Consider the following 27,833-nt stretch of genomic DNA (forward strand, 5'->3'; position numbering starts at 1 on the left):
TGGGAAAGCAGCCTTCCTGAATATGTGCAGAGTCTCCTGGGGGCACAGCTTATTGAAGAAAAAGGTCACAAGAGCTGGAGTTTATCAGTAGACTTGGGAGCTGCAAAAAAAACCCAAAAAAGCCAAACCAACCAATCAGAACCAAAAATAGTAGATAGCAGGGGACCTATCAGAGCTGGGAAAATGTCTGCTGTCACACTTGTGTTCGAAGGATCTTGTTTAATTTGTTTAGCCTGGAGTTCAGGCTCCCTATTTCCTCTGAGATGATGATGAGTGTTGCTGTAGGCTCTGCAAGCTACACAACATCCTTCCAGAAAGCAAAGGGGGTGTAAAACAGGAACTAGGACCCCTTTCTGAAACTTAAGGAAGTGATGCTGTCTGCAGAGATTTTGGTGATCCTTCTGCAGAGAGAGTAAGACTAAATCTTCCAAGAAAAGCATAAGAATAAATCTTCCAACCAAAGCAGCTCTTGGTCAGTATGTGTTTTGTAAATACATCTTGTGCTTTTGTCTGCAGCTGTCTGCGAATCTTTTTTATTTTCTGATGTGTGCTCTGTGTTAAAATCTAACTTTGCTTTGTAAATATAAAAAAAAAAAAATCCTGCAGAACTTCTGTATCATGATCATTTAATACAACAACTTATAGTTGATAAGAAAACAATGAATTCCCATGTATCCTGTAGTGAAGAGCTAATCTGAGGTACAGGAGGGGCCATGCTATTGCTATGCCAGTTATATTTTTTGCACCAGCCTTTCAACTTCCTCAATCTCATTAGACTAATGTGGGTTCTAGTGTGGAGATCATGTGTTGAGTCAAGTTGCCTTAAAATTTTCCAGCATAACACTTTTCTAGTCAGTAGATGACATTTAATCTAAATTGCAGCTTCTCAGAGGAACTTTCTTTTTGATATTTTTTTTCTTCTGGGGAAGAAGGTCTGATGATTTCAAACAAAAATATTTTCACTTTTTTCACTTTTGCTACTAATACTAATTTTTAAGTGAGGTTTCTTTTTTCTTGTGTTTTTATAAATTGGTGCTATTCTACTAGGTCTGGAATAGTTTTTGAGATTTATTTATGCACAGAATTTTTAAGAGATGTAGTTTAAAATTATTCAGTACTTCTGTACTTACATCATCCAGTGAGTTCCCCTGATAATTTTAACCGAGGCAAAAAAAATGACCAAAGGGTGAAGCTATCAAACAGCTGATTTACTTGTGATTATAATGGTTTGTAGGAAAATACCTCAGGATTGCACAGATTTCTAAAGACTGGAAACCACTGTTGCAGCCCATGTAAGATGCAGGCCATTGGATACACTTCTGCTGGTTCCTGTTTAAATAAAAACATTGGAAAGAATTAATTTTGATTACAGATTTGTGTTGATGGAGGGAATTTATTTCCAATGAAACACATTGAAATTGCAAAATTCAAATGACATAAATTATCCTTACTACATAACATTGCTGGTGCTGATGAAAGGTGCTGACTGGGTCCAGGAGGCACTGAGGACCAGATGCACAACCCCTGACCTTGCTCAGGTGAATGAGGGATGGAAACAGATCACTTTCCTGAGACAAGTTAGGAGCTTGACTGCAGGAGGAAGGCTGCAAATTGCCCTGCCCTGCCCTTTTAAAGCACAGTCTGGTACCAGAGTAGTGTCTGGAGCTCCCCATACAGGCTGAGAGTGCTCAGGGAAATATTCTCCTTGAAGGTACACTGAATGTCTTCACCTGCTACCTCTCCTGTGTTGCATTTTGTCTATAGGAGTGGTGGAAAGGATAATGCAATATAATTCCTTGTGTAATGGAGAAGCAAAAGAGAGCTTTATTTAAAGAAACACTACAGTTATATAGGATAGTATGTGCAAAACAGAATAGAAAAGACTCATTGGTCCAAGAAGGCAACACCTCTTTGAAAACATGCTTTCTGCAAAACATCACACCTCCAGCAGGTGTCTAATCACTGTTATAATTTCTTGTCCTTGAGCAGCCTGAGAAGGGGCTGCTTTCTTGGCTCCCAGCAGTATCCTAACGACACTCATGGTTTCCTGAGCATGAGCTCCATCTAGTTTAAGCCTGTGCAGGTGCACAGACCCATGAGCTCCCTGGCCAGGGGCACAGTGTGGCCGTGCTTTGGCTCATGTTGGCTCCAGTGCTGGGGCTGCCCAAAGCTGGGCAGGAGCAGCCCTGGCTCAGCTGGGGATGCCTGGCAGCACCAACAGGAGCTGTCTTTTCCTTCCACCTCCACAGGGCTTTGAGATCCAGAGAAGAGCCAGCCAAAGAGGTGGGGTGAACCTGCTGCCCCATGCCTGCCCTGTGCCTGAGGAAGAGGAGCTGAGCTGCTCAAGCACACAATCCTCCAGCTCCTTCTGCTTCCTTGGGAGGATGTGCTGAAGGAGCTGAATGCCTCCTTCATTGCAGATTTCAAGGTTTGCTGAGAGAGATGAGTGGAAATGATGGCTAAGCAGATGGTTTAAATTTCTGCGTCACCTTTCTCTGCGGTTTCTCTGTCAGCTTCTGCTCTGCCACTGAAAAGAAGGGAGGAAAATGAAACACAGCCGCTTCCCTGAAGAGATGAATAATGATTCTAAGAACATATTTTAATCAACTTTCTTTTTATCAATAAAAGATGATGGATTTTAGCAAGAAAGGCAAAGAGTGGGAAAAAGCCTGCAGATAATTCAACTTTTGATAACTGAGATGTTGAAAGGAACATATGTTTGACTTGCTTTTTTCTCTAGATTGAAGGTTACAAATGTGCAGCAAAAAAATTTGCTGTCTCAGCAAATTCAGCTGAATTTTATTTTTTATGTCTACAAGGAGACAAACCTGCTGAAGGGAGAAATACAGGCTGTTCAGCAAAGCCCCATCCCATTTGGGTTTGCAGTTGTGCTGAGCTATGAGCCCCTCAGGCAAAGGCAACTGCACAGCAGTAGCCAGGGGACGTGTCTGCTCTTGCTGCAGCCAGTCAGACATTTGGGGAAGGCAACTGAAGCATACTGCAAGTTGTGTTTTGAGGAAACCTGCATTTGCTGACCTCCATCCTCAGGCTGAAGAAGCACTGTGTAGAAGTACTTCTAACATTCTGAACCACTAAGATGCATTGGTGTGGCTGGTATCGCAGATGTAAAGGCATGAATTTGTTGTTTTCCACTTGTATGTGGAGATTGGAGTGGCAAAGAGAAGTTTGACAAGCAACATGAGGGACAGTATTCCATGCTGTGAGACAGGTGGGATTTGTAGTTACAGTTATCTCTGGTGGTCCTTGTCTCAGAAAGGCAGCTGCATGTCTGGCTCAGGCAGGTACCATCTCCTCTGGACCATGGATGACCTATACCACAGTGTTGCCCCATCAGATGGCAGTTTCCAGTTGATCTTGGTTAAGCTGGCTCCTGGGATCAAGAGATTCAGTGCCCTTTCTAGATGTCTTAAACAAAATGGAGGTTCCCTTGAAGGCACCTTGAACCTGCAGGTGTCCTCACATAGATGCAAATGTATGTGGGAGACGTGTCCTTTTTTCTTTTTTCTTTTCTTTTTTTCTTTCTTTTTTTTTTTTTTTCCCTTTGAGATGTTGCTATAAGGCTAGGAATGGTGAAATGATATAGTAACACATGACTTCCTTCAGAGGCAGAAAAAAGCGATTTATTAAAAAGGCAACCACACTTTTATAGACTAGATCATGAAACACAGGATAGAAAAAGTTCATTGGCCCAAGAAAAGCAACACCTCCTGAAAACATGCTTTTACCAAACATCACATTTCTCACACACTGTTCTGTGATCAACACCAGGTGTTAATCTCTTCTATTTATTCCTTCATTTCTGTTTTCCTTTGAGTAGCTTGGGAAAATCCAAGCTGCAGCTTTCCCTCGGTTGTCACCAGTATCCACATTGAGACTCTAAGAGGACAAAGAAGGACTTTTCTCCCTGTTTTTGTAGGTGGTGGCACATTACAAAGTGGTTTGTAGTACAAAGAGCTCAGACTGACAAAGGGTATTGTACCACTGTTTCTTACTATGCTAACTGCAAATTTGTCTTTACCCCTTGAGTTATTTTTACTACAGATGATTTGGTTGCATCAGTTTTGCTCCAGTGAAGCAGAGATTAAGTGGGTGGGCGTGTTGAAAGTGGACTTTCAGACTCGTCAACAGTTAGTGAGGTATGGAAAAGAGAAATGGTGCTTCCTCTGCTGTGACTCTCCTTTCCTCAGGACTCAAGCAGACATACTCTCCAAATGATTGTGTGTCTTCTTTAGTCCTGACATCATCTAGTGAGGAGGTACCACTGGGCTGGGAAGATCCCTGGGCAATAAACCTCTCTGATCTAACGGCATGGTGGGGCTGCTGCAAATGACCTTCTGTGCTTTTAAAGTGGCAGTAAAAGGGTTGAAGCGAAACACATTTAGGCTTGTTTCTGAGTTAGGAAGTCTAAGACAGTGATGTTCTCTCTGGATTGGTATTCATATTCTCTTCTGGGTCTCTGTGCTTCTGCCATTCATCTCACCAGTGTGGGTTTGGCTAGATTGCAGCTGGAAGGGGATCAGCTGGTATGTGAATGGCCTACAGTAGGAAAGTAGTGGATGTGTTGGCACAGCTTCACAGGCTGTGTGAGCTTGCTCAGCCTGTGCTGAGAGCTGCCAGAAGCCCCAGAGCCACCCACACCAGTGCAGCACAGAGCTGTGAGTAGCTCTGGGGCTCACTGAAGTGGCCAAATGCAACATTCACTGGAGCTGCCCTGGGGGTGCATAGCTCAGTGTGATCTTGCATCTCCTTGGAAAGCATTCTGCAAATTGTACTTAGTTTAGCTAATGCTTTCCAAAACCTGGTCAGTTTAGAGGCTACTGTGTGCATAGACTGGTGCAGAGTCTTTTCCTTGGGAACTAAGGTATGCTTCTGTTTCTGCTTAAATCCTGGTATCATGTGTAAAGGGATGAACTAAACCCATGATTTTTCTGCTGCCTGTATCCCTATACAAGACATTCCCCATTAGGGTGGAGAACAGTCCTCTGGGATTGCTCTGTGCCAGGACCACCACTGCATCAAGAGAGGTTCCTGTGGAGTATAGGCAATTGCTGTCCTGGCTTATGACTTACTAGGAGTCTTCAGCCTGGATTAGCAGCTCTTTATACAGCAAAGTTGCAGCTTAGTTGTGATGCCTTGGGTTTTAGCTTTTGTATTTTTCAGATTCTCTGCTGCTTAATGTGTAACTCTGAAACTTCATGATAAGTGTTATTAAGTTCTCTTTGCAGAGTAGTTTGACAAAGCAATTCCTTTCTAGCTGGAGAATCAAGGACAACTGGTACCCAAAAAAAAGCACAAACAATGGTGAGGGAAAGGAGGCAAGCCAGAGGGCTGAGATTTCACAGCCTGGGACTGTGGTTGGACAATTGACCACAATATGCAGATGAACCAAAACTTACAAAAGTGTAAAAACTTGTGAACATAATCCATCTTGGATTTTATTTGGGTGTAGCCCCAGCCAGGCTCTTCACTGCCCAAGATAGATCCTTTCAGTAAGTATTTATTTTATTCCTTTTGCTCTGCCTAGTCTGTTCCAGGTCAGCCTTTACAGGCATAAGTTTGAAGAGAAAGTTAATTAATTTTCCTTCTGAGTGCTTCTTCAAGTGTTTGAATAAAGCAGATGTTAACAGGAAACAGGTGGCTTTAACCACCTGGGGCAGAGTCCCCACAAGGTTCAGTTACTGCAAGGTTGTGGTCCTGTTGGTTCTCAAGGTCACCATAAAATTGCTGGGGAGAAGCAGATGGAAACACTCGAATTTTTGTGAAAAATGTTTAAAGTTCATCTGCCCATAAAAAAAAACCTTATAAACCTTTCAGATATGTTATTAGGGAGAACAAAAGAGCAACTAGACAATCAAGAAGTAATCTTCCCCAACCCCCTGTCTAATCAGGGTTCATTTATGTTGTCAGTGACCTTATAGTGCTTGTTTCCCTCTGAATCTGAGTAGCTGCCTTGACCATTTCAGTACAGAGGTCAGGAACACAGAATTCCCTCACCATTCAAATGCATTTATTTTAAAGGTGCAGCATTTGAGGAAGGACTACAACAGTTGCCTGACTTTGGCCATAGATTGTTGCACAGAGAGCATGAGCTTTGTGTATTCTTGTAGTAGTTTTGTAAACCTTGCATTTAAAAGCAAAATGAAACAAATCCCATTCCCCTTCTCCCTTGTGAATATAGTACAGGGGTGGAAATACCTGGTTACTCTTGGTGCAGGGGAGAAGAATGCTGTGCCTTCCAGGTTTGTGTGTTAGCTGAGCTGCTCTAAATCGCTTTGGGAGCTCGATGGCTCCTGAGCTGTGGTTCATTTGCTTTTCACTTCTGCTTTCCTCAGGAAGCAAGTGCAGCAGCTAATCAGGTGATTCACAGTGGAAAGTTTAAAGAGCAGAGTGAGATTTGCTGCAGACACCACAGGCCTAGCAGGACAGAAGCAGCAGCACTCATTTCTCTGGACATGGTTATTGACTGCAACAGCAGCTGCCAAATCTAGGAGCTCAGGTATGTCAAGAGATTTTCTGTGAAAGCAGACAAAACAGACTATTTAATATTGGAGGAACCTGCAATATGGGTTGCAACTGGCATTTATGATAGAATTTCATTCGATTAGTGAAGGTTTCAGTTAAAGTTCACTCTAAACTGTAGTGCAAAGACAGCTTTCCTTAGGAAGTAGTGTAATTCCTGGTTTTAGCATTTGCAATTATTAGCTGTCATAACTGTGTTCATTAAACAGTCATCTTGCTGCCAATGGAGTATAAAGGACTGTCACACTGGATTTTTGGGATCATCTGAGCTGTGTGTTTCTGGTAATCCACAGAATAGTCAAGAAAAGTGTATTAGGATAAAGAATATCTAAAGTGGCTAGTCCTAGAACTAGAGGTCTGACATTTTTTCTAGTATATCCCTTGTTATCTGAACAGTTGGATAAAATAAGGAGGCCAATTGTAGTCTTTATTTTGTGTTCATGTAGTTTTAGACATTAAAGATTTCTATGTACACTCAACACTTTTTAAAGAAACTTACTGTAAAAAGTGGATCGATTTTGGTCTGAATTTTGGTATGAGACTTGATTCTCTTTTGGTCTTGGTGCAGATTGGGATTTTTTATCTGAATGGGATCCTTCTATGAACTGCTAAGGGGGGTGATCACAGATAAATATAATTAACATGTCATTGAAAAATCATGTTTTTTCAACTAGTAAGCTGTTAGTTACTGTATTCTGCTGGTCCTTCTGCCAGTTTTAGTCAGGCCTTTCTTCCCTTCTGTCTTTTCAGTCTGGAAAGATGTAGCCACAACTCTGTGTGATTTCACAGAAGCTTTATTTAGAAAAAAGGGAAAATACATGATTAAGTTCCCTTTTCTCTCTATATCCTGACACTGCATTCTGAATGATACTATCAGATTTATTTGATTATTCTTCACTTTTATATATTTTAAAATATTTATTATTTAGCGTTTACTTTTTATAGCATTGTGATACTTATCAAAAAGTATCTTATCAAACTTAATAATGAATCAACAAAACATTATCAATTATCAATAAGCTATTAACTTACACTGAGGATCAGAACAAGTGGTGGAGTGTACAAGAGACAACATACAATACCTTTTCAAAATATCTAAGTCATCCTTAATACCAAAGATACTTGAATGCTGAACTATGTGATTTTGTGGTTGGTCTAGGAGAGGAACTGTCCTCCAAAATGAATAGAAAATTGAAAGGATTTAAAAGCCCTAATCAAACTGTAGATGCAAGAAAGGCTTCTAGGAGAAGTAATATTTAAAGCATATAGTGCAAGTAGAGTCAACAGATTAATACTGGAGGACTGATATTTAGTCTGATATGGCTTTTGTAGTCTAGATAGTGGGAATAAATATCAAGGAATATCATAATCTTCCTTTTGCTTTCATATAGTTTTGGAGATTAAAGTATCTCACATACACTTCAAATGTCTTGCATAGCCTGTTACAATTCTTCACTAATGAAGTTGTGTGTGAGTATCTGGTTGTAAGAGTTTCTGTGGAGCTGGGATGAACTCTTTCCTTACATGGATTCATAGACTGAACACTCTGAGGCAATCCCTGCTTGCTTTAACACCAACAAGAAAGGCCTTCTCAGTTAAGTATAAATAGAAAGAGAGAATTGGTAAACACATTTTCAGGGCCATGCAGTGCAGCTCAGGGAGCTGACTCATCAGTCACTGACCTTCTGCTGAGGCCAGTGGAAGCCTCAGAAGATTTCACCTCTCCATGACTAAGTTTCACCACTTTTGGAATGCCTCTGTAAGGCACTTTGGGGCTCTCTATGCAGAGTACCACGGTTAATGTGGGCACTGGAGTGAGCTCCTTGTTAGCATTGATTGGGGCTTAGCACAGTAGCTTCCAAGGTGAGAGATCTCCTTGGGAAAGAGAACGGCTTTGCTATTTGGGATGCAAGTTGAGCCTCACTGAAAACATAACTGAACTATGCTCGTTGCTAGAACAGCACCCAGGCTTTCTCAGCCAACACACTCACAGCTTCAGGATGACTCAAGTGGGTCAAAATCCCACACCAGAGTTAAGTATAACATATGACAAATGTGACTCCCACACAGTCATGAGGAACAGAGTCTTCCTGTTTACTCTGTGCAGTCACCACACTTTTTCTTCTCATAGGGCTTGTTGTGTTAATACAGATAATTAAGGAAAACAATAGCAGCAAAACACAAAATGTTACTGGCATAGGAAGTTCCAGACTGACTGCTCTTTGGGGACTGATCAAAATTACATAGGCCTCCATCTCCTAGCAAAGGACAGAATATGGGCAGTGGTAAAATAAGTCAGCCTGTGCTGTGGTGTGAAGGACCAGCATTTGCATCTAAGCACAGGTGTCTGCTGGGACCATCATCTTGCTGGGGGTGGTGTGGTGCACAGTGACAAGATAAATGCCCTGCCCTTCATCTCTACAGAGCTACTGCAGCAGTGTGGAAGTGAAACTGGTTCATCTGGCATGGAGTGGGCAGAATGCAAGGAGTGAGCTAGCTGTGTAAGTGATGGATGACGAAGGAAGAGAATCCCAAACGCAGTTTTTGCAGAGAATCCCAATTTAGTGTTGGCTCATAATTCTAAACCAGGCTCATAATACTGTCTTTTAAATTTTATTTTAATGTATGTATGTTTTGGTAGTGCAGATCTGACCCAGATTTTTAGTTATTTTTGCTTTTTTTGGCATTTTTATTAAAATGGTGGAATGGCAGTCGAAGAGACACTTTAGAGAAAGAACCTATTTCCCAGCAATGAAGGTAGATTGGTGTTTTTCTTTGAGAGGTAATGATTTGTTTAAGACTCTTTTGAGCTCCTAAAAAACTATATATTTGGTAAATAAAGCTACATTCATCTTGGTGACAACTCCCATCTGCCCACCCACACTGTCATGATTTGTCCTGTTCTGGTCTCAGGCGTAGTCAGACAATGATCTAGACAATGATCTAGACTCCATCTAGACTTCATGCTCAATGAAATGTGCAACCTGGTTCCTGGTTAGTGCTTTTCTGCTGCAGATCTGCTGATAGTGATAGTTTAAACTTGCTTTACAGCTGGGCTGACTGAGGTATAAGGGAGAGGATCTGGTTCAGTGGCAAAGCTGGGGCTGGAATCCAGATTTGCTGTGTGGTTTACTGGTCTGTTCTGCCAAAGCCCAGATGGGTTGTGTAGCACATGCATACATCTCATGGAAGAGAGCTTGTTCATGCAACTGCAGGGTAGTAAATGTTCTTGCCCAGGAGCAGAGTTAAAACTGTCAGTGTCTAATTTCTTGGGGGACTTGACTGGTAAGAGGTGTAAATAACACAGTACATTTATCTGGTCTCATCTCAGCATGGACAAAGCAGCTGAACTCACGTGGCAGCTGGAGGATTCACCTGACAGTGCAGGACTGCAAGAGCAGAGCCCTGGTGATGGAGACACAGCAGAAGAGCTGGAGCAGCCTGCACACAGCCAGGACGAGCTACCCCAGAGCCAATCCCTCCTGTGGGAGACTCTGGGCAAACAGTTTGTAGAATATCAACAAATGGCTCCATTTCTCATCCCAGAGGATCAACAGAGAAGATTGCTGGAATTTCTTCCCCTCTTCTTAAAGGTTTGTTCTCTTTACTGCCTTTGGTGCAGATGCCAATTTGAGTTTCTTTTGCCATATCCATTCTGTGGTCACCTAAACAGCCAGTGTAATTAATTGAAGCAAGTTATTTTAGGTGATAAATTCTTTTATTCTATTGAAAGCCTGGAGAAGCAGTTTCTTGTCCTCCTTTCATCTACCTTACCTGCTAGGTTTGCATGAAAAAAAAGCACATGGGGGAGCACTGCTTCACTTTCCTGAGTGGCTAAATTGTATTCTAATGAAGTCAAGGATTGTGACAGGCATCTTACAAAGTGAATACCCTGTGAAGAGGTCACTTCATGTCTGCCTCATCTATTTTATTACTTATTGGGGGCTGAGCACAGTTTCAGTCTCAGAAAACATGGTTCTGGCATGCAGCCAGTCAGGGGAAATGCAGGTGTACAGCCTTAAGATGGAGTTTTGGGGTTAATGACAATGCTTATGTCTAATTTTAGGGCTTGAGAGAGGAGTTGGGTAAGAGATGAGGAAACCATGGAGTGAGAAGAGGAAGGGCGTATCGTGGGTGAGGGACACAGATGAGAACTAGAACATTTTAGTTAGCAGGCTGCCCTACAGCTGCCATCAGCCAACCATTTCTGAGATGAACATATTGAAAGGTAAAACTAGAAGAGCTCTGTAATAAATGAGCCTTATGGATTGGTTTTCTTTGCTAGAGTCTGTGGAATATACAGGAAACTTCTTGAGTAGACCATAGAGAGAGAGAATGGCAGAGTGTGTGCTGAGTGCAACAAAAAACCTGGCTTCTTTTTAAATGTACTGTAGCTATGTACAACTATAGAATTGCTTTTCTCTTGAATTACCTTGTGTACTTATGAGTATTGAATCTGCATTTTTACACTCTCACTGTGTCTTTCAGGAAGAGAATAAAAACATCTCTTTGGTGAAACCATATGTTAATGATGGCATATTTCAGGTGTCTGTACTTGTGAGTTCTCAGTGTTCTTGAGTGGCAGAACTCAGATCTGTCTGTTCCTTACCTAGCTGAGCTGGCTTTCTAAAATAGAAGTCAGTGGGTAGGTGAGGAAAATAAAAAGTTCATGCATGGTCACAGATTATATGGAGACACTGTGAGACATTAAAGGGGATACTCTGCATTTTGAACTGAGAGTGTAGGAAAATCACTGTGACATCTTTGGTGTGCATAAGAGTAAAGAAGGAATAACTTCCATGTAGCTATAAACATTTCACTTAGGTAGATGGAGAATGAAACTTTGATGCTTGTAAGTCCTGGTGCACAGTGAAATCATTGTGGATACTGGTGGCAATGAACAGCACTAAAAATGGTGCAAACAATGGAGTTGTGGGTAGGATCTGCAAGTGCCCATGGTGAAGAGTTTGTGGTGTTTGAGTATACAAGCTTGCCCTGGTCCAAGCCAATGCAGACAAAATGAGTGGAAGGGTCTGAAATGACAGTGTATGTATAGCCTGGAGCCTCAGAAGTGGCCTTCTCATTAAACCTAAACGAGATTTTGTGTTTATTGAACAAAACTTTCACTTTTCACCACTTCCTCTGAACTTCTGGATTTGTTTGCATAGAGGAGGGTCCCTCCCAAACCAAAGGCTATATTTGTACAGAACTGTAGCTCTCTGTATGAGCCTGTCACTGCAAACAAATCTCTTTGCAAATGGCATTGCATGTGCTTTCTGGTGGTCTTGGGAGCTCACCCCTGCCTTATCAGGTCACCAAACTACTAGCTCTGCAAAGGGGCAGCATTCTTTTCTCAGCCTCCACAGAATGCACATCAAAATCAGGTTGGGGCTGATAATCTGACAGTTTTCTGTAGAGGAGCACCTCCTTTTTCCAGCAATCTGCTTTTTAAAGGGCATGCTGAAAATGTCACTGTTGGTTTTTTTGGTTTTTTGTTTTTTTTCCTGAGACAGCACTGCAAGAAGTTGCAACCTTTTAGTTTGGGATGAGAGCCTTCTAGTTTTTTGGGTTTGTGTTTAGGGGTTTTTTTAAATTTGTTTGTTTGTTTTTGTTTGTTTGTTGGTTGGGGTTTTTTTCTTTTTTTTTCTCCTAAAGCTGTTTTCATATCTCATCTTCTTTTCCTGACATGATTTAATGTCAGCCAGCAACCAAGTCACTTACCCCTCATCAGCGAAATTGTTGAGAAAATTGAAAGTGCAAAAGAGAACACCATCACTCCAAACATCCCCCACTTCTTTCCTCCTTCTTCCCCCAATTTCATGCACTGAGCAGGATGCCCTCTGCTCTGGAATGTCCCTTTGGTCAGTTGGGGTCACCTGTCCTGGCTGTGACTCTCCCCAGCCTCCTTGGCAGTGTGGCAGCACAGAAAGGCCTTGGCTCTGTGTGAGCCCTGCATCACACAGATGGCAGCATCTCTGCATTATCAGCCCTGTGTGCAGCACAAACCCAAATCACCAGCCACTGTGAAGAAAATTAACTCTACCCCAGATCAAACCACTGCACTTCCTCTTGAAGGGCCATGGAAAACACACATCCTTAGTGCTTCTAGGTATTCATTCATCCCAATGAACAGACCTTGCTATAGAATACAGTCTCTCTAAACTGCTTCCTTCTGTTTTTGTAAGCAAGGTATTTCAGGCTTTATGTGAAATTCTTCTATTGAGGTTTTCCTGCCTCAAATTTTCAATTAAATTGAAATTCTAAGATCTCAAGGTTTCTGAGTTCTATTAGAGCTTTAGGTTTTGAATACCATGTAGTCAGCATGAAATAAACAAGTTGTGGTGAGATGAGATTATATACAACATCTTTAGATTTACTGATCCTTAACTAAGTATGAAAAGTAAGAATGCCTTTAATGTGGTGATAATTTTTTGGAATGAGATTTTCAAAGGACTGGGAAAGTTGTTACTGAACAAGGGTGATAAAAGTTATAAAATCTAGAAGTCTTAGGAACTAAAAATTGGACAGTAAAGCAGTAAATTCTCATATGTCACGATAAATGAGTAAATAAATTTTAATATCAGTACTTTAGGGTCAAAGTATAGTTGTTCCTAGGAGGCAAAATGAGTATTGCTGAGGGACTGGCAATGTTGTACATATGCATATCCATCATGAGTTTCCTTTCTGTAGGGCTGAACTCACAAGCCTTAGGGTTGTAGAAACTTATTTCCTGAATTTCAGTAATGCTTGCAAAAAGGGGCTTTTAAATTCTCCAAGGAAACTTTGCTACCAAGTATATTCATAATGGAGAAGTGAATTTTTCATTAGCTTAAGACTCGTTTTTGTACCCTAGGCGTGAGATTCTTCCTTTCCACTTTCCTTAGATTTGCTAGTGGAGCTTTGCACTGCTATGCAGGCATTTAGCTCCAGGAGTGTGACTGGAGCATGTTGGCTTTGCTTCATTCATTTAAGAGTACATTGTGCTGGATCTTGCCCTTTAGCTTTTAGTTATCACGTCCTTCCCCACATGACTTTTACTCTGTACCAGCCTTCTGCTGCCTTGGGACAATGCATCTCAGTTTGAGTAGTACATGTTGTTAAGTTCTTACAGGAAAGACCTCATTTCCCCCTGTTTAACAATGTGTGAGTCCTCTCCCTCTTTGGAACATTTTTCTCTTGCTTTTACTTTCCTGTTTCTATCATGCAGGTGCCAGTGCATCTCTGCCTTTTTGTTTCAGAGGGTTTTAGCTCTTCCTCTGTTGGCTGGAGAGAGGGGTCACCAAGCAGGGGACACCTGGGGGCTCGTTCCTCACTGCTGCTCCTTGGTGTAGAAGGAAAAGCTGTGGGAGGGAAATGTCAGCCATCTGCTTGTGATTCAGGCCCGGGCTGGGAGTCATTTTAATGTGCCTTCTGTACCTTCCCTCTTGTGCCTCAGAAAGTATCAGAATGTTCTATTGCATGGCTGGCCTTTGAGCTAGCATCTCTCCATGAGCCATGGGAAGGGAAGGGCAGATGGTAACAGCAGACACAGGGAACTGGTGGCAGAATCTTAAATATGTAAAACAGGTTTGAGAGGAAGAAAAAAAATCAGATTATTTTAATACCATATTATTTGAGCTTCTCCTAAAGGCATATGTCCTACAATGGAGTCAGGTTGATATGCTTCCAAATATAGATCTTCTAATGACATGAATATGAAATTAATTCGGTCTGTTCCTAAATAACACTGTATTCTAAAGATTGGTGTCCAACCCTCAGGAGGAACACTGACAACATCAAACCAGAACCTTAACAGCCTGCTTTGTAGGGAGGTGAACATTTGATTACTGCTCTCTGTTGTGCATGGTCTGAGCTTCTAAAACATGTCCTGCTCATTCTGTTGGCTGAAGTGAGTATAGCAAGTGAAGTGTTGAAGTCTGAAGTGTTAGGAGGATGTTCCTCTTGGAGGAAAAGGGATAGAAATGTCTCACTGCTTTCTTCTGAAAAAGGGCATGGCTTAATGACAATGTGTATTTTAAAGTGATTGTAGGTTTCTCGTCATTGTGTTTACCAGCTTGCTTCTGTTCTTTGCAGATCTTCCCTGCCTTCTGCATCAGAGGTGGAGGAATTGGTGCATCTTGCTTCTGCATCTGAGTGTCTCTGAAACTAACTTATGGTTATAATCTGAAAAAAAAAAAGTTTGCTTTTAATATTATTGACTGATAAAAAATAATAATGGGCACACTGTGCAATTGCATTGCCCTCTTGTAGCACAGAAAGAAGAGTTGGGTGCATTTTGCTTCATGACTGCAGTAAAATGAAGTAAAAAGTAGGTGCAGGCCTGATTACTGAGTTGGCTGACACTTTGTCCACAAGCTGCCATCTGTGATGAAAGAAAAGAAATTGAAGGCTATAGTAGGGAAGGAAATAATATTTGTGGAGGATCTTCATTTAAGAAGAGCTGCACTGATTTCTTGGCAGAAAGTATTATGGGATGCCTGATCCAATTTTTTTTTAGGAAGACATATTCATTTTTCTTCCTTTAATCATCGGGGTTTGCAGCATGGCTTTTCAGAGCTTCTAAAAGGAGAAGACTTTTGTAAAGAAGATCTTTCATCAACTATTTTATATAAAAGAATTGGCACCTGATTCTCATAGGCTGGTTGGTGCAATAGTATAAGTCTACTGTAATATTTTCTTTATTGATCTTTAATTTTTTTCCCCAAAGGCAGGGCTAAGAAACATTTAAGAGGGGTTTGTTTGTCAGATTCAGGGAATCAACAAGTCTTACTGTTGTTTATCCAGTAAGTTTTGTACTCAATTGCTTGTCCATTCTATAATAAGTGAGCTATAAACTTATTCATGAATTGTTTATAAACTTGTCTATAAATTTGTGTTCTTCAGAGTGTTTGTCATATTTTGAAAGGGGTTAGCATAATTTTTTTGATACAAATAATTAGTGACCCGGGGTAATGACCGATATTTACATTGTCTGGATTGTATTCAGTGTAGAAAATGCTGTAAAAGCTCTTTAGTAGGTGCATTACATGATTCAAAAGGTGATTCCAGTTTGATTTCTGTGTCTGTAGTGTCATACTCCTGCCTGTCTGGGAAATACTGCTTATGGACTATACTGACTATGGAGGGAATTTTATACAGGAATGCTAGCCTTATGCTCCTTTATTTATATTTATTAGCTTTTGTCAATCTACCAAAGACATGATGTGTTAGAGACTTAACAGCTACACTTGGATTTCAGGCCTGGGAACAGTCTGCTGGAGCAGTCGTATTCCCCAACATTCAGCTGCTAGCCAGTGAGGTTTCCAAGCTCCTGGCTAAAGAAATTAAGAGGAACCTCAATGGCAAACCTGCAGGTAATGATCCCATACCATATCCACTGAATCCAGTTATTCTGGAAATGTGTGTCTTTATATCCTCTGGATCCAGTTATTCTGGAAATGTGTGTCTTTATATCCTCTGGATCCAGTTATTCTGGAAATGTGTGTTTTTATATCATCTGGATCCAGTTATTCTGGAAATGTGTGTCTTTCATTTGTACTCTGTGCTGGAAATAAAGAGGGAACAGGAAAATGTTGTGTAGCAAGCCAGATATTTTAGTGGCTGTGAGCTAGCACTGATTTGAGGTGATTGCACTGAAGATTTGTCACTGTATGCCATGCTGATCTTTAGTTTGGAACTTTTGCAGCTGTAAGTGTGTAATGTATGATACATATAAGAGTTAAAGAGTAGGTTATACACTATTTTGAAGAACTTTCTTAAATGAGAAGAACATTGATAGCCACATATGGCTTTCCTGGTGGCTTTGTGCTGTCAGCTGCCAGGCTGCATGAACTAAGCTGGTATTGATGAAATTTGTAGGTTTGAAACATGTAGTTTACATGAACTTAGCTTGATGCTGAATCAAAATAATTTTATGTTTTTCTGTTTACTTGAGTGGATTCCTGCTACCATAATTTTGTTCAATTTGTCAGATCTGTTAAGAAAGCATAAATGCAGCATTTTTGTCTTTCACTAAGGAATTAAAGTTTAATGTTTTTGTGAAAACAGAAGAAGCTCGTCTGGCTTTGGAGCAATTGCTGCAACAGAAAGGGGAAGCAGGAGATGGCCATTTGCTCCTGAAATCTGTGTATCTGCTCTCACAGACTGACTTGGTAAGAGAAAGTGCCACAAAGCATGTTTTCCTTTTTATTTCAGAGAAATTATGTAGGCACCCCAACAGTGGAACACCCAAGTCTCAGTATTTGCATTATCCCGAATATTTTGACCTTCAATATGCCCAGGGTATGCAGTTAAAGGACATACTACCAGGTTTGTAGGCTAGGCTTTTCTAAAAGAGAGAAGTAAGCATTTTGTGCTTTCAGATACCTTTTTAGTTTTGACTGTCAGACAGCTGTTTTTTCTAGTGTTTCTCTGCTTTCCCCCCCCCCTCCCCATTGTGTACCTTTTTGCGTATCCTTTTTCAGTCTAGCTTGCATATCAAAAAGATAAATAGCAATAATCAGTCTGGTTCTAGAGTGGTTGACTTTCTAATCCTGATTGCCTCTCACTTTGAGGTATTTCACAAACTCGACTTGTACAGTCATTCCAAATGCAGACTGGCATCAGGAGTACAGCCTGTTGATGGGCATCTGTAGTTTATTTATTCATGACATTTACTTAAAGAGTTTTTCTTAGTCTTTCTTGTCCAAAGACACACAAAAACAAAATCTTACAGTCAGATTATAGTGGATATGTTTTGTGTCATAAGGAGCTCTATAAAATTATATATATAGCTAGACACAACCAGAAGTTTCTGATGAAACTTGTGTTTTCACAGATTTAAGATGTTGCCATTTTTGTAGCACACATACCCACAAAACTTCATATTACAAACCTCATTGTTCTGTTAGTTTGGTGCTGATTTTGGTTATGATTACTGCAGCACACATGCTGGGACTTCACTGGAAGTTCTGTGCAGCCATAGTGAAGATGGGAAGAAACTAAATGCTGAGTCAAGGAGGGAATGGAGAATTCATACTTTCAGCATTCCAGCCTCTCTAGCTGCAATGTCCTGGATGGTAAAGGGGACTCTGTCAGTCCCTGGCCTTAGTGTTGGTTCAGCTGTTGTTGGTTTGCAGGCTGTGTGCTTCACTGACTGCAGGACAGAGCACTCCTGCCAGAGCTCTAGCTCAGCTGGAGCAAGAAGTCCTGGGAATAGCTAAAGAAGCACACAGTGTTTAATTCTGCCCAGTGATTTACAGCTCTGCTGTGTGACTGCCAGTCCTGTGTGCTCACGAGGGTAAAGTGCTCAAGCAGGGCTTTTACCTGCCATGACTATTCTCAGTGTGCAGAAACACAAGGAAACTGTGTTCAGCTTCTGGAGGAACTGATCTTGTCTTTCCTACTTAGAGGACCATGTGGAACATTATAGGATCTGGACTTCCAGCTGCTCTGATGCAGTGCCTGTACCTTTTCTTTACTGTCCCTCTGAAGAAAAGCAGTGATGACAGGGAGACAAGTGAGGATGATGCCCAGACTCAGGAAATGCTTGTTCAGGTGAGATGTGCATTTGGGGGTTCATTTGCCCTGAGTATTCACATGTTCACTTAGGCTCTTAGATGTTAATTTGATTCAAACTTCCAAAAAAACAGTAAACTTGTACTGCAAAATGTTAAATAAGTATCAGGAGCCATATAAAACATATAAACTATCTCTTAGATTTTTTTTGCTAAAAAAACCCAGTGTGATTTTAAGTGTGAAAAAGCCATTAAGAATACCTAGTGGCAGTTTTACTTGTTTATTTCACTGCATCTTTTCTCCTGCCACTAGTATCACATTTATAATCTCCTTCCTCAATGAATTTTTCTTCATCTCCTGGTTATCTCTAGAGGTGTTTATTGCAGCTGATGTTTGTTTGCTTTTCAGATAATGCTTAACATGTATAAAGAGGAACAAGGTGTAGAAGAACTTCTGGCAGCTGATAAGCTTCAGTCATTAATTATTGCAACTTCTTCTCTGTGGGACCAGTGCAGCCAGTCATGGAAAGTACCTACAGGCTGTGTGCTAAGAACAATTTCAAAGGCTCAGACCAAAACCAGCATTGTGCACCTACAAGGTTTGGTTTAGTAAACTGGCTTCTTCTTTCCTCATAGCTTCCCTGAGAATGAATTACCAAAAGGAGTCTCCCCAGGATAGATGACATCACCTGTAATCTCTCTTACATCATCCAGTAGTCAACAGCAAAGCATGGGCTCCTGGCTTAGTAGAGAGGAGCTTTATTCAGCACTGATAGCCATCTGGAAATTGAAGGGTTTTCAACATCAAAAAAACTCAAATTACAGGCGAGAGCCAATCCCACTTAATCACACTGATGTAGACAAGAGGAAGATGTTTTGTGTTTTTTCTTAAGTTGTGTGTGACTCAATCTGTGGGCCTGAGACTCATGAACACTAAATGCAAGGGTGGGGGCACTGTCAGAGTATTGATATCTTTTGGGACAACAACATTGTTTTCTTTGTAGAAAAGCAATTATCTAACTCTTGTTTTACTGAGATATAGCTTCAAATATGTTTAAGTTTTGTTAGTAGCTAAATTTGTTTGATGGTCAGTTCTTAAATACCTGCTGTATTTTTTTTTCCACAGCTGTTGACTGCATTAAAATAGCTATTCAGAATCTCTTTACACTGGCTGATACTCTACCTGCTTGTGATGTGTGTGAAGCTGCTAGTATTATATTGTGTTTTGTGAAAGATTCTTATCCTGTATCATCAGCCTTATTAACAGAGTTTGAAAATAATGATGGCTACCAACTCTTGCTAAAAATTTTACTCAGGTAAGAGAGGTTTTTAGTAGGCTTTTAGAGGATGGTAAAGCTTAATTTTCAGAATGCATAGTGGTCTCTTAAAATATGAATTATATAGGTAACTGTGTGGATGCAAAGCATTCCTGTATTAGGAAGGGAAGCAGTACATAACTTTTACTGCTTAAACCATAACAGAAGGAGAACACTATAGGGGAAGTTATTTTGCAGGTGGGATAGGGACTTTTTGAACACAAGACAAAGGTTCTTCATCAATTAATATTACAGAGGATGAAAGTCAGAGACATTTGTCTCAGTTAAGGTGACCTTTAATCCAGGAATGTAGTCAGTTAGTGAGGGAAATATTATCTCCTTGCTGTGCAAAAACAAGCAAAGAAAACCCACCCAAACTTAAATCTGAAATGTTTACATTCTTCAGAACCAAGATGAGCCTAAGCATATAAGGAAAAATTCCCACTAGTCATCCTAGTACAAAGCAGAATCTGTTACTTTCCTTGTCAGCTTGTGTTGTCACACCAGCCTGAATTTCTTTAACATCATTTGAAGAGAGCATTTCCAGATGTTTTTGTTTCCATTCTGAATTTGCCTGTTCTTGCACATTTCTCCAACACTTGTGAAAACTTTGGTCCCTGAACAACGACTGGAGCGTATTTTGTCATTTGGATCAAGAGCATTGTAAATTGAATCATGGAGTCAAAGATATCTGTGACTATGCCTGTTCATGATTTTTGAATGGCACAAAATTATTCATTTATGATTGGAAGAAAAATTAATGTTTTTCTGGCAGTGTTTTTTTTAGTTACCAGAGACTGTCTAGATTTCCCTTGTCAATAAACTGTGTTGAAATGCATATTTCTGATAAAATTCTATCCATGTTAGGACAGGAAACACATAAACTATTTCAGTAAGGAGTGATGTAATGAGGCTGAAGAGACAGAAATAGCAAATGCTCAGGGCTTCACATTGGTCTACATTCTCAGCATATGCTGTCAGTTCTTTCCAGAATGTTTTGTGTGAGCAGGTACCCTCTTCTCCAATGTTTAGAACTTTTTCTTCATTTGTTCTCTCTTTTTTTTTTCATTTTTAGTTGAAACCAAAACATTTTGTTGTTTTCCTCTGAGATTTTTCTAACCTAGCAATATCAGTCTATTCTCCTGCCATTAACCCATGCCCTGATGATGCAGTTTTCCTTAAGAATTGACCTATCTGAGAATTACAGAAAAGGATGACATGATAAGCAGCTCTCTTATCTGTTACTTTGACAGACTGTCACTTCAGTCTATGAACCATGGCAAATATGGGCTTACATTTCAAACTATTTCCTTACTTAGGATAGACCTGCCATCTTCATGTCTGAATCACAAAGCTCAGGCAATATATTTTTCCCTTCCTCAGGGCTTGAGATTTTTCTGTTATTTATCTTAGTTAGCAAGTGTTATCTTGCAAACCATATGCTCACCTTTTCATGTGAGGTGTTACTTATTTGAATCCTTGCAAAGTTTAAATTTTTTGTTCCCCAAATCAGGCATTTTTGAGTTAGCATTTTTTTTTTTTTTTTTCTTTAGGACACATAACTGGACTAAGTTAAAACATTTATCTTCCTTTTGTTCAGAAGACTCAGTGTGACTTTAGTTTCCTTCAGTCTGTAGGTTTTGTTCTGATTCAGTGTGCCACCATGGTGTGGATTATTCTCTGTAGTTCCTATGTGCTCCACACCTGATGATGTATCCAAAGTATCTTTGATGTATCCAAAGTATAATTGTAAAATTAAGGCATGATCATATGACTATCCCAAGTTTTGCTTCTAGATGTGAAGGTTTGCAAGAAAATGAAGGAGCCCCCTATCTGGATGAGATCTTGGACATGCTGACTTGCCTTACAACCTGTGGAAAAACTGAACTGAAAGTTTCTGGCAATATTGTACACCCACAATTGCCACACTTTGATTTTGAACAGACACAGTCTTCTGGTACAGTAGATATATACATATATGAATATATATATATATATATATATATATATATTTGCATATGTGGATGGGTAGCTGGGTCATAGTAAAATTAAATTATCTTCATTTTTGTCTTCTTTTTTCCTTCAGTCAGGGTCAGGATTAAAAGCATGAGAGACAGAATTTTGTGTTCGGACTCAGTTGTTTATTACATCTTATCATTAGTACTGTGTGTTGCAGCACTTCTAGCTAACAAGCTCAAAATGAAGAAATGGCAATGTATCTTGCTTGTTACAAGGTCTTCTAAAGCTGAACAGTTCAATTAAAAACTAACACCCAAGTTATTTATACTTTTGACCCAATCACCAAACACCCATGACCCGCAGAGCAGCATTTTCTATCCAATTAACAAGTGCTACCTATACCCAAGAAGAAGAGGGACAAGAAAGAAAAAACTGCCCTAAAACCTCCATCTTGTCCCATACCTTTTAATATATTCTAAAAACCCCAAATTCCAAACCCTTCACCATGTGATATTACACAGTTCTGCTCAAACTTCACACCAGTGATTCTAGTTCTATCATTCAATTTTGGAAGCCTTCTCCAAGGCCTCAAGTCAAAAGCAGTGCTCCTCTGGGGGTCAGCACAGAAAATTCAAAACTCCCTGTTTCCAGGGTTTGAACAATTTTGCATCATAATATGAAGGAAAGAAGTATGATGTGGCATCTTCAGATCTATGTGTTAGTGCTGCAGGAGCCTGAATGCCACCTACATCCAACTGAAATGACCATGTCAGCTCTAGGGTCTGACCCAAGCTCAAGAAATGCCTCCCAGTCACATCCCTCATGGCTCTTGCTCTTATTTTCATTTTCAAATGATTTAATATTGTAGTTAGGGAGCTTGCAGACTTAAATAACACTCATGTAAAACCATCTCACCTGGGTCTTTCCCCCATAGGAATGACAGTGAAAAACCTCCAGCCTTTTCGAGTGTTGCAATCCATTTTCCAGAGAAGTAATGATCAGCACCTGTGTGGAAGAATCTTGTCAGCAATTGGTACCATATGGGCTTGGGACAGAGTGAACTTCTTTCTTCTGGAATGGACACTGCAACCCATCAACCAATTCACTGACATAATTCACTTCAAACCGCACCCAGTGCAAGTCCAGTTCTTCAGGCTGGTGGAGTCCATAGTCCTAGACCTGTCCTATGTCCCCCATGAGATTTTGAAGAAGGTTCAGTATTTGATAAAGGAAAACGTAGTGCCATTCTGCACCTTAGCAGCTCTGCAGTGCCTTCTCAGCATGACCCAGAAGGATCTGTTATTCAGTGATATTTTCCGTGACTCTGGGCTTCTGGGGCTGCTGCTGGCACTCTTGAGGAAGGAAGCCAAGATCCTGAGGAAATCAGGTACAATTTAATGCCCCTCACAATGTCCATTGAAGCAGGCAGATCAATAGGAATAAATAATCTCTTTCTACAGTAAATTTATATATATTTTTATACTGAGTAACTAGATCTTGTCTTCAAGCCAACTGGCCTAAATTTGACACATAAGATGTGTCCTCTCTGAAATCTTTGTTGTTATTGTACTGTTCACTAGCCTAAGCAGTTCTGGGCTTTTCTTTGCCAGTGTATGTTGAATTATTCTGGGTGGCACCATTCTGCCCACACTTTTGAATAAGTCTTATTTTAGAGTTCTCTAGAATGGAAGTTTGAGATTGGAGCAAGAAAAATTCTTCCTTTTGTTTCTTGTATATTGTAACATAACTTTAAATATGCTGACAGCTGGAACTGATCTGCCTGGTCTGAAAGAAGGCCCTGAGAAGGAATTAAATGTTGTGATGCTGAAGATGGTGGCTGCCCTTACAGCAAGGTCTGTGAGGAACACGGGTAAGGAAATACATATGACTGCATTACCTTAATGATGTTTGGTGGTAAGTGGCCATGGTCTTAAGGAGCACCAACAAATTTTCTGACTTTTGTGGTTTAGTCAAAAATGAAAGAAAAAAAGCTAGAAGTGCAGGGATAGCTGTGTTAGACTAGGAAGAAATGTGACAAAGGTATTATCATCCTGCATAATGAGCTTTGTCCCAGTAGTCAGCTTGTTTCCTTCAGCCCCGTGCATACTCCTGAAGTGTTTATACAGAATGCACAAACTTGGCTTGTGGAAAAAGTGTGTGTACTTGACTCATGTGTTTTGTTTGTTCATCCAGATTTTCTTCCATAATATCTGTTATTTGAAATCTTGATTGGCTCAGGTACATACTGAGTAACAAATGAGTACATTTGTGTTAAATCTAAGAAGTCTCTTTGCAGAGAATCTTGTGGGACACAGTACAGCACTGAACATTACTGAATACTGGAATCCTAGAATCATCTTGTTTGCAGCCTCTTGTACAGTGTAAATATATTTTCAGAAACTGTCAAAAAGTTCCCTTCCTAAATGAAAGAGATGCTTAAGCTGAAACTAAGGTGTCTTTTCCTTTTCATTCATTATTGTATTGGGAAGCTGTCATCTCTGATGATTGCAAGTCATGGTCATCCAGTCATTTTATCCTTAGTTGTTCTTGTGCCATTCAGTTTGTCTCATCTTTAGCTCAACCAGCTGCTCTTCTCACCTGTCCTACTGTATTTGTAGAAATGTAGCACTTCACACCAGCACTGAAAATCTGCCTGTAAAAACTACAAGCAAAGGATAGTTTAAGCAACAAATTATAATGTATTTGTCCCTAGTTGTTCTGAAGGACTATGGAATGGTGCCATATGTCAAGATATTTTTGGATGATGAGTGCTACAGGAGTTCTACTCTCAACATCTTGGAGCAATTATCAGTCATCAGTTGTGAAGAATATATGAGCATTATCATTGGGGCCCTCTGTTCTTCTACTCAATGGGAACTGCATCTGAAACTAGATCTTCTGAAGGTAATTAATGTGGCTCTCACTTGAGCATTGTTTTCTTGTGAACTATCATTTTTCAAGGTGGTAAGAGCAAAAGGAAGAGCCATAGGCCAGCTCTAGATTGTGTTAATTTGGGCACTTGGATTTTTAGCAATGCATGTGTGGTCAATGCCTTCTCTCAGTATCAGATTATAAAGTATTTTGAAGATTTAAATAGTAATGCGAGAGGGACAAATGTAAATGCTAAAGGCACAATTGTATGAGCAGCTCTATGTAATGTGACAGAGAAAGGAGAAAGAAATGTGAGTGAAAGTGGGTATCTGGAAAGAGGATTAAGATGTGAAGGAGTGAGATTGAAAGAGCCAGGGTAGGCATGAGATGAACAGCTTCATTCTGAAAAGTTTCAAAGGCTGAACTTCTGCTGCTCTTAATTTTATCATTTCTCACAAACACAAGTATGTAAAAAGAGATTAGGCAATGAAAAGGAAGAATTTTATTTAGGTTTGGAGGAAAAAATTAGGACTAGTCATAGCCTCTATGGACCCCAGACTGTCTGATCCCTAAGCAATGAAACAGAGGAGAGGATCACTGTGCTTCATTTTGGTTTGGGTCATAGGCATCCAGTTGAAAAGCAGCACTGTTGTAAGCACCGATTTTAAAATTTATTTCTACATTCTCTGTCAAGTGTGAATGGAATTCACTTTTCTGTACAATATAACAACTGTTTCTATAATAAAAGAACTATGTTCTTTAAAAATTTAAAAGGACAAAGTTTATAGCTTTTTTTTTGAAACAGTAAACTTTAACAATACCTGTGGAAAAGTTGAGTATGGTGTCCAAACTAATATGAAAATAAATGCAACTTCAGTGTCTAATTTTGACAAATGATAACTGTATTAAAGCATAATGTAAGCAAATGAATTTATTTTCTTTATCCATTGGGACTGTGATTGTGTTACACACAAATTCAGATTGATTTGCTAATGTATATTTAGCTGTTAAAGCCTGAGCCCAAATGCAATTAGCACTGCCATATTCCAGTGTGGCTCATGGACAATTATGAGGAATAACAAATAATGGAATGTGCGAAATAAATTCTGTTAGCAGTAACTGAGTTAGGGGGTTTCCAGCAGACATCAGTTTTATAGATTCAAGACAGAGGAATACTAACTCATAGGCGATTAAATTCTAACTGAGTTAAAGCTGCAGGAAATGTGTTTACTGTTGACCTACTCTGGAATGTGTTAAAGCCATCCTTCAACTCTAAGTTATTAAATTTACTCCCTGTTCAGAAGTCTCTGCCTGGTTTGATACATTATCATACCAAATTGAATGACAGTAATAGAGTGCCCCCTCCCCCTTCTGTTCTGGCAACCCTTTCTCACAGTCCTAGATTCTGTTACAGGCAGATATATTTCTGCTAAAAATTGTTCCTCCTCAGGAGCTTGTGAAATAAAGCTCTTTCATTGAGTATCTCTTGGGGAGGTCTATATGTAAAATTAACCCTTTCCAATGTGCAAATGTGCAGCATCAAATTTTAAAAGCCCCAGCGAAAAATAACTTGTGTGGTGACATCCCAAAAACTTGGGATCAATTATATTCAAATGCAGTAGACTGTTTCCTTGCAAGCTCCTTTTCCTCACCAATTTTACTTGCACAGCTCTTAATAACTTTTTCAGATTTGTTTTAAAATGGCAAGCCCATAGCATTCAAAATTGGCAAATAGTTTAAATTGTTTTTATGTAAGTGTAATATTGTCAAGTGGAATTCATTTATATCCTACTTTAAACCTATTGAAGTTAGATAAAATCTAATTACTTCATTGTCTTGAGGTCTTACTTTTTATGGCTTATTTCCTCTAAAGTGTTGTGCAAACTTTAAAAATACCTCAGCTGAGAAAAGGTAATTTTGTCTTTCTTAATGAGGAGAGCCTGCTGCTTGCAATATTCTTTGTGCCATCCCATGTCACTGTGTTTTTTGGAAAGGGCCTTCTCAGTCATATGGGCAAAAGTCTAGTGTGGGTTCTCATGTGCATTCAGGGCTGCAGGAAGAGTTGTCTGCAGAGAGCTGTGCCTTCCTGCCAGTTTCCATGAGAAGGATTTGCAATTGAATCTTTACTTCCATTTACCAAGGGCAAAGGCAGGTTTCTGGAGAGAGTCTGAGAAGACTGATAAGAGAACAGCCAAAGATATGAAACTACCTCTGGCCAAACTGACTAGGATGCATAAAGCAGGAATTTCCTGCAGCACTGTTCTGTACCTGTTAGGGTGACTGCTCTAGTGGCTCCTAAGGGTGCATTCAAGTGTTGGTTGTATGATTCACTTGGTATATGGGGGAAGAGAGGAGGAGAAGTTGTGCAGTGATGATCTTTTTCCTGGCCATCTTCCCCTCTCCCCTCAAAGAGTGAAATTTCAGAGTGAAAGGATTTGCAAACTTGAAATTTTAAAATATTCTAAAGCTTCTTTATCCCTTGATTTAAGTGTTTCTTTTGTTTCCCTTCTTCCCAACATTTGTAGTCACTCTTGAGGATACTGGAGAGTCCCAAGAGCCATTCAGCCTTCAGAACCTGCAGTGGATTCAATGGGCTCCTGTCCCTGCTCTCAGACATGGAAGGTGCATTGCATGACCCTCCATCTGGGCAGTGGGCAGCAGTTGGACAGAATTGTGTGTTGGAGCTGGTTTTCTACACTCTTCAGGGGATAGCTGCAGCCCTGCACCTAGACCCTGTCAACAGCAACTTCTTCCAGAGGAATGGGCTCTTTGATAAGATGGCAGAGGATCTTGGATCACTTGGATGCTTCTGGACAGAAGGGAAAAGGCAAATTCATGTGAGCCTTGAGAAGAAGAGGACATTTACAGAATTCTTGGATGCAGCATTCTGCTCTTCAGAACCTTTCCCAGCGTGGCTGAAAAACTGCATTTGGATTCTGAACTTTCTTGATCTTATGATCAAAGGAACCCTCCATCAGGAAAGCTACTTTAAGGAGAGGAAAACAGAGGTGGGAGAAGAATCAAGAGATGACCAGGAGGGACCCCCAGCTCAAGAAGAACATCCTGCTACTTTCAAAAGACTAGGCAACAAATTACCTGCCTCTGCTTACATGCTATGGGGAAACCCTGAAGTGAAGTAAGCTTTTATTTACTACAGCAAATAGAGTGCTAAGGCTAGTATGTGTGTTTTATATGGTAATAAAATGAGGTAAGGTGTGATATCACCTGCAAAGGGTAAGCAAATCAGTTCAATCCCAATTCCCAGGCCTCCAGGCAGCAGAAATCAATGCTTTTGGAAAGGTAAATAATGAAAAAAATGGGATATAAGGATTTAGTGCAGTGGTGGGACACAGACCCCCAAGAGTTGCAAAGCTTATGTTGAAGATTCTGATACCTGCAAAGCAGGAGCAGGAATAGAATCTTAGAAGTTTTCTGGGACTTAAAGTTTGTGCCTGATCAATTTTGACTTTTTAAATTATGTGGAAAGCTGCTTCCAGTCACTCAATACATTAAAACTAATAGTTATGCTAAGGTATTTTAAATGCTCCCTCATGCATATGTGTCCAAGCACATGTGCAGACACACTCATTTATTCATGATGAAACAGAGAAAATTGGGAAAGGAACAGTCATTCTGCCTGACTCTTTGAATG

General features: G+C 40.1%; 1 protein-coding gene across 1 annotated transcript in view; it reads left to right on the top strand.

Moving 5' to 3' along the window:
• Window positions 1–359: 359 nt before the first annotated feature.
• The window catches only part of WDFY4 (WDFY family member 4), a 122,462-nt gene continuing 94,988 nt past the window's right edge, over window positions 360–27,833 (top strand). Inside the window, exons 1-12 of the mRNA XM_079312866.1 lie at window positions 360–472; window positions 9,872–10,133; window positions 15,779–15,893; window positions 16,588–16,691; window positions 17,929–18,075; window positions 18,445–18,634; window positions 19,162–19,351; window positions 21,148–21,308; window positions 22,245–22,697; window positions 23,076–23,180; window positions 24,024–24,214; window positions 26,707–27,317. Of these exons, the coding sequence (XP_079168992.1) occupies window positions 9,873–10,133; window positions 15,779–15,893; window positions 16,588–16,691; window positions 17,929–18,075; window positions 18,445–18,634; window positions 19,162–19,351; window positions 21,148–21,308; window positions 22,245–22,697; window positions 23,076–23,180; window positions 24,024–24,214; window positions 26,707–27,317 (2,528 nt within the window). The 5' untranslated portion in view covers window positions 360–472; window position 9,872. The remainder of the gene's footprint in view (window positions 473–9,871; window positions 10,134–15,778; window positions 15,894–16,587; window positions 16,692–17,928; window positions 18,076–18,444; window positions 18,635–19,161; window positions 19,352–21,147; window positions 21,309–22,244; window positions 22,698–23,075; window positions 23,181–24,023; window positions 24,215–26,706; window positions 27,318–27,833) is intronic.

The sequence above is a fragment of the Erithacus rubecula genome, assembly GCF_903797595.1.
Source record: "Erithacus rubecula genome assembly, chromosome: 9".
Lineage (NCBI taxonomy): Eukaryota > Metazoa > Chordata > Aves > Passeriformes > Muscicapidae > Erithacus > Erithacus rubecula.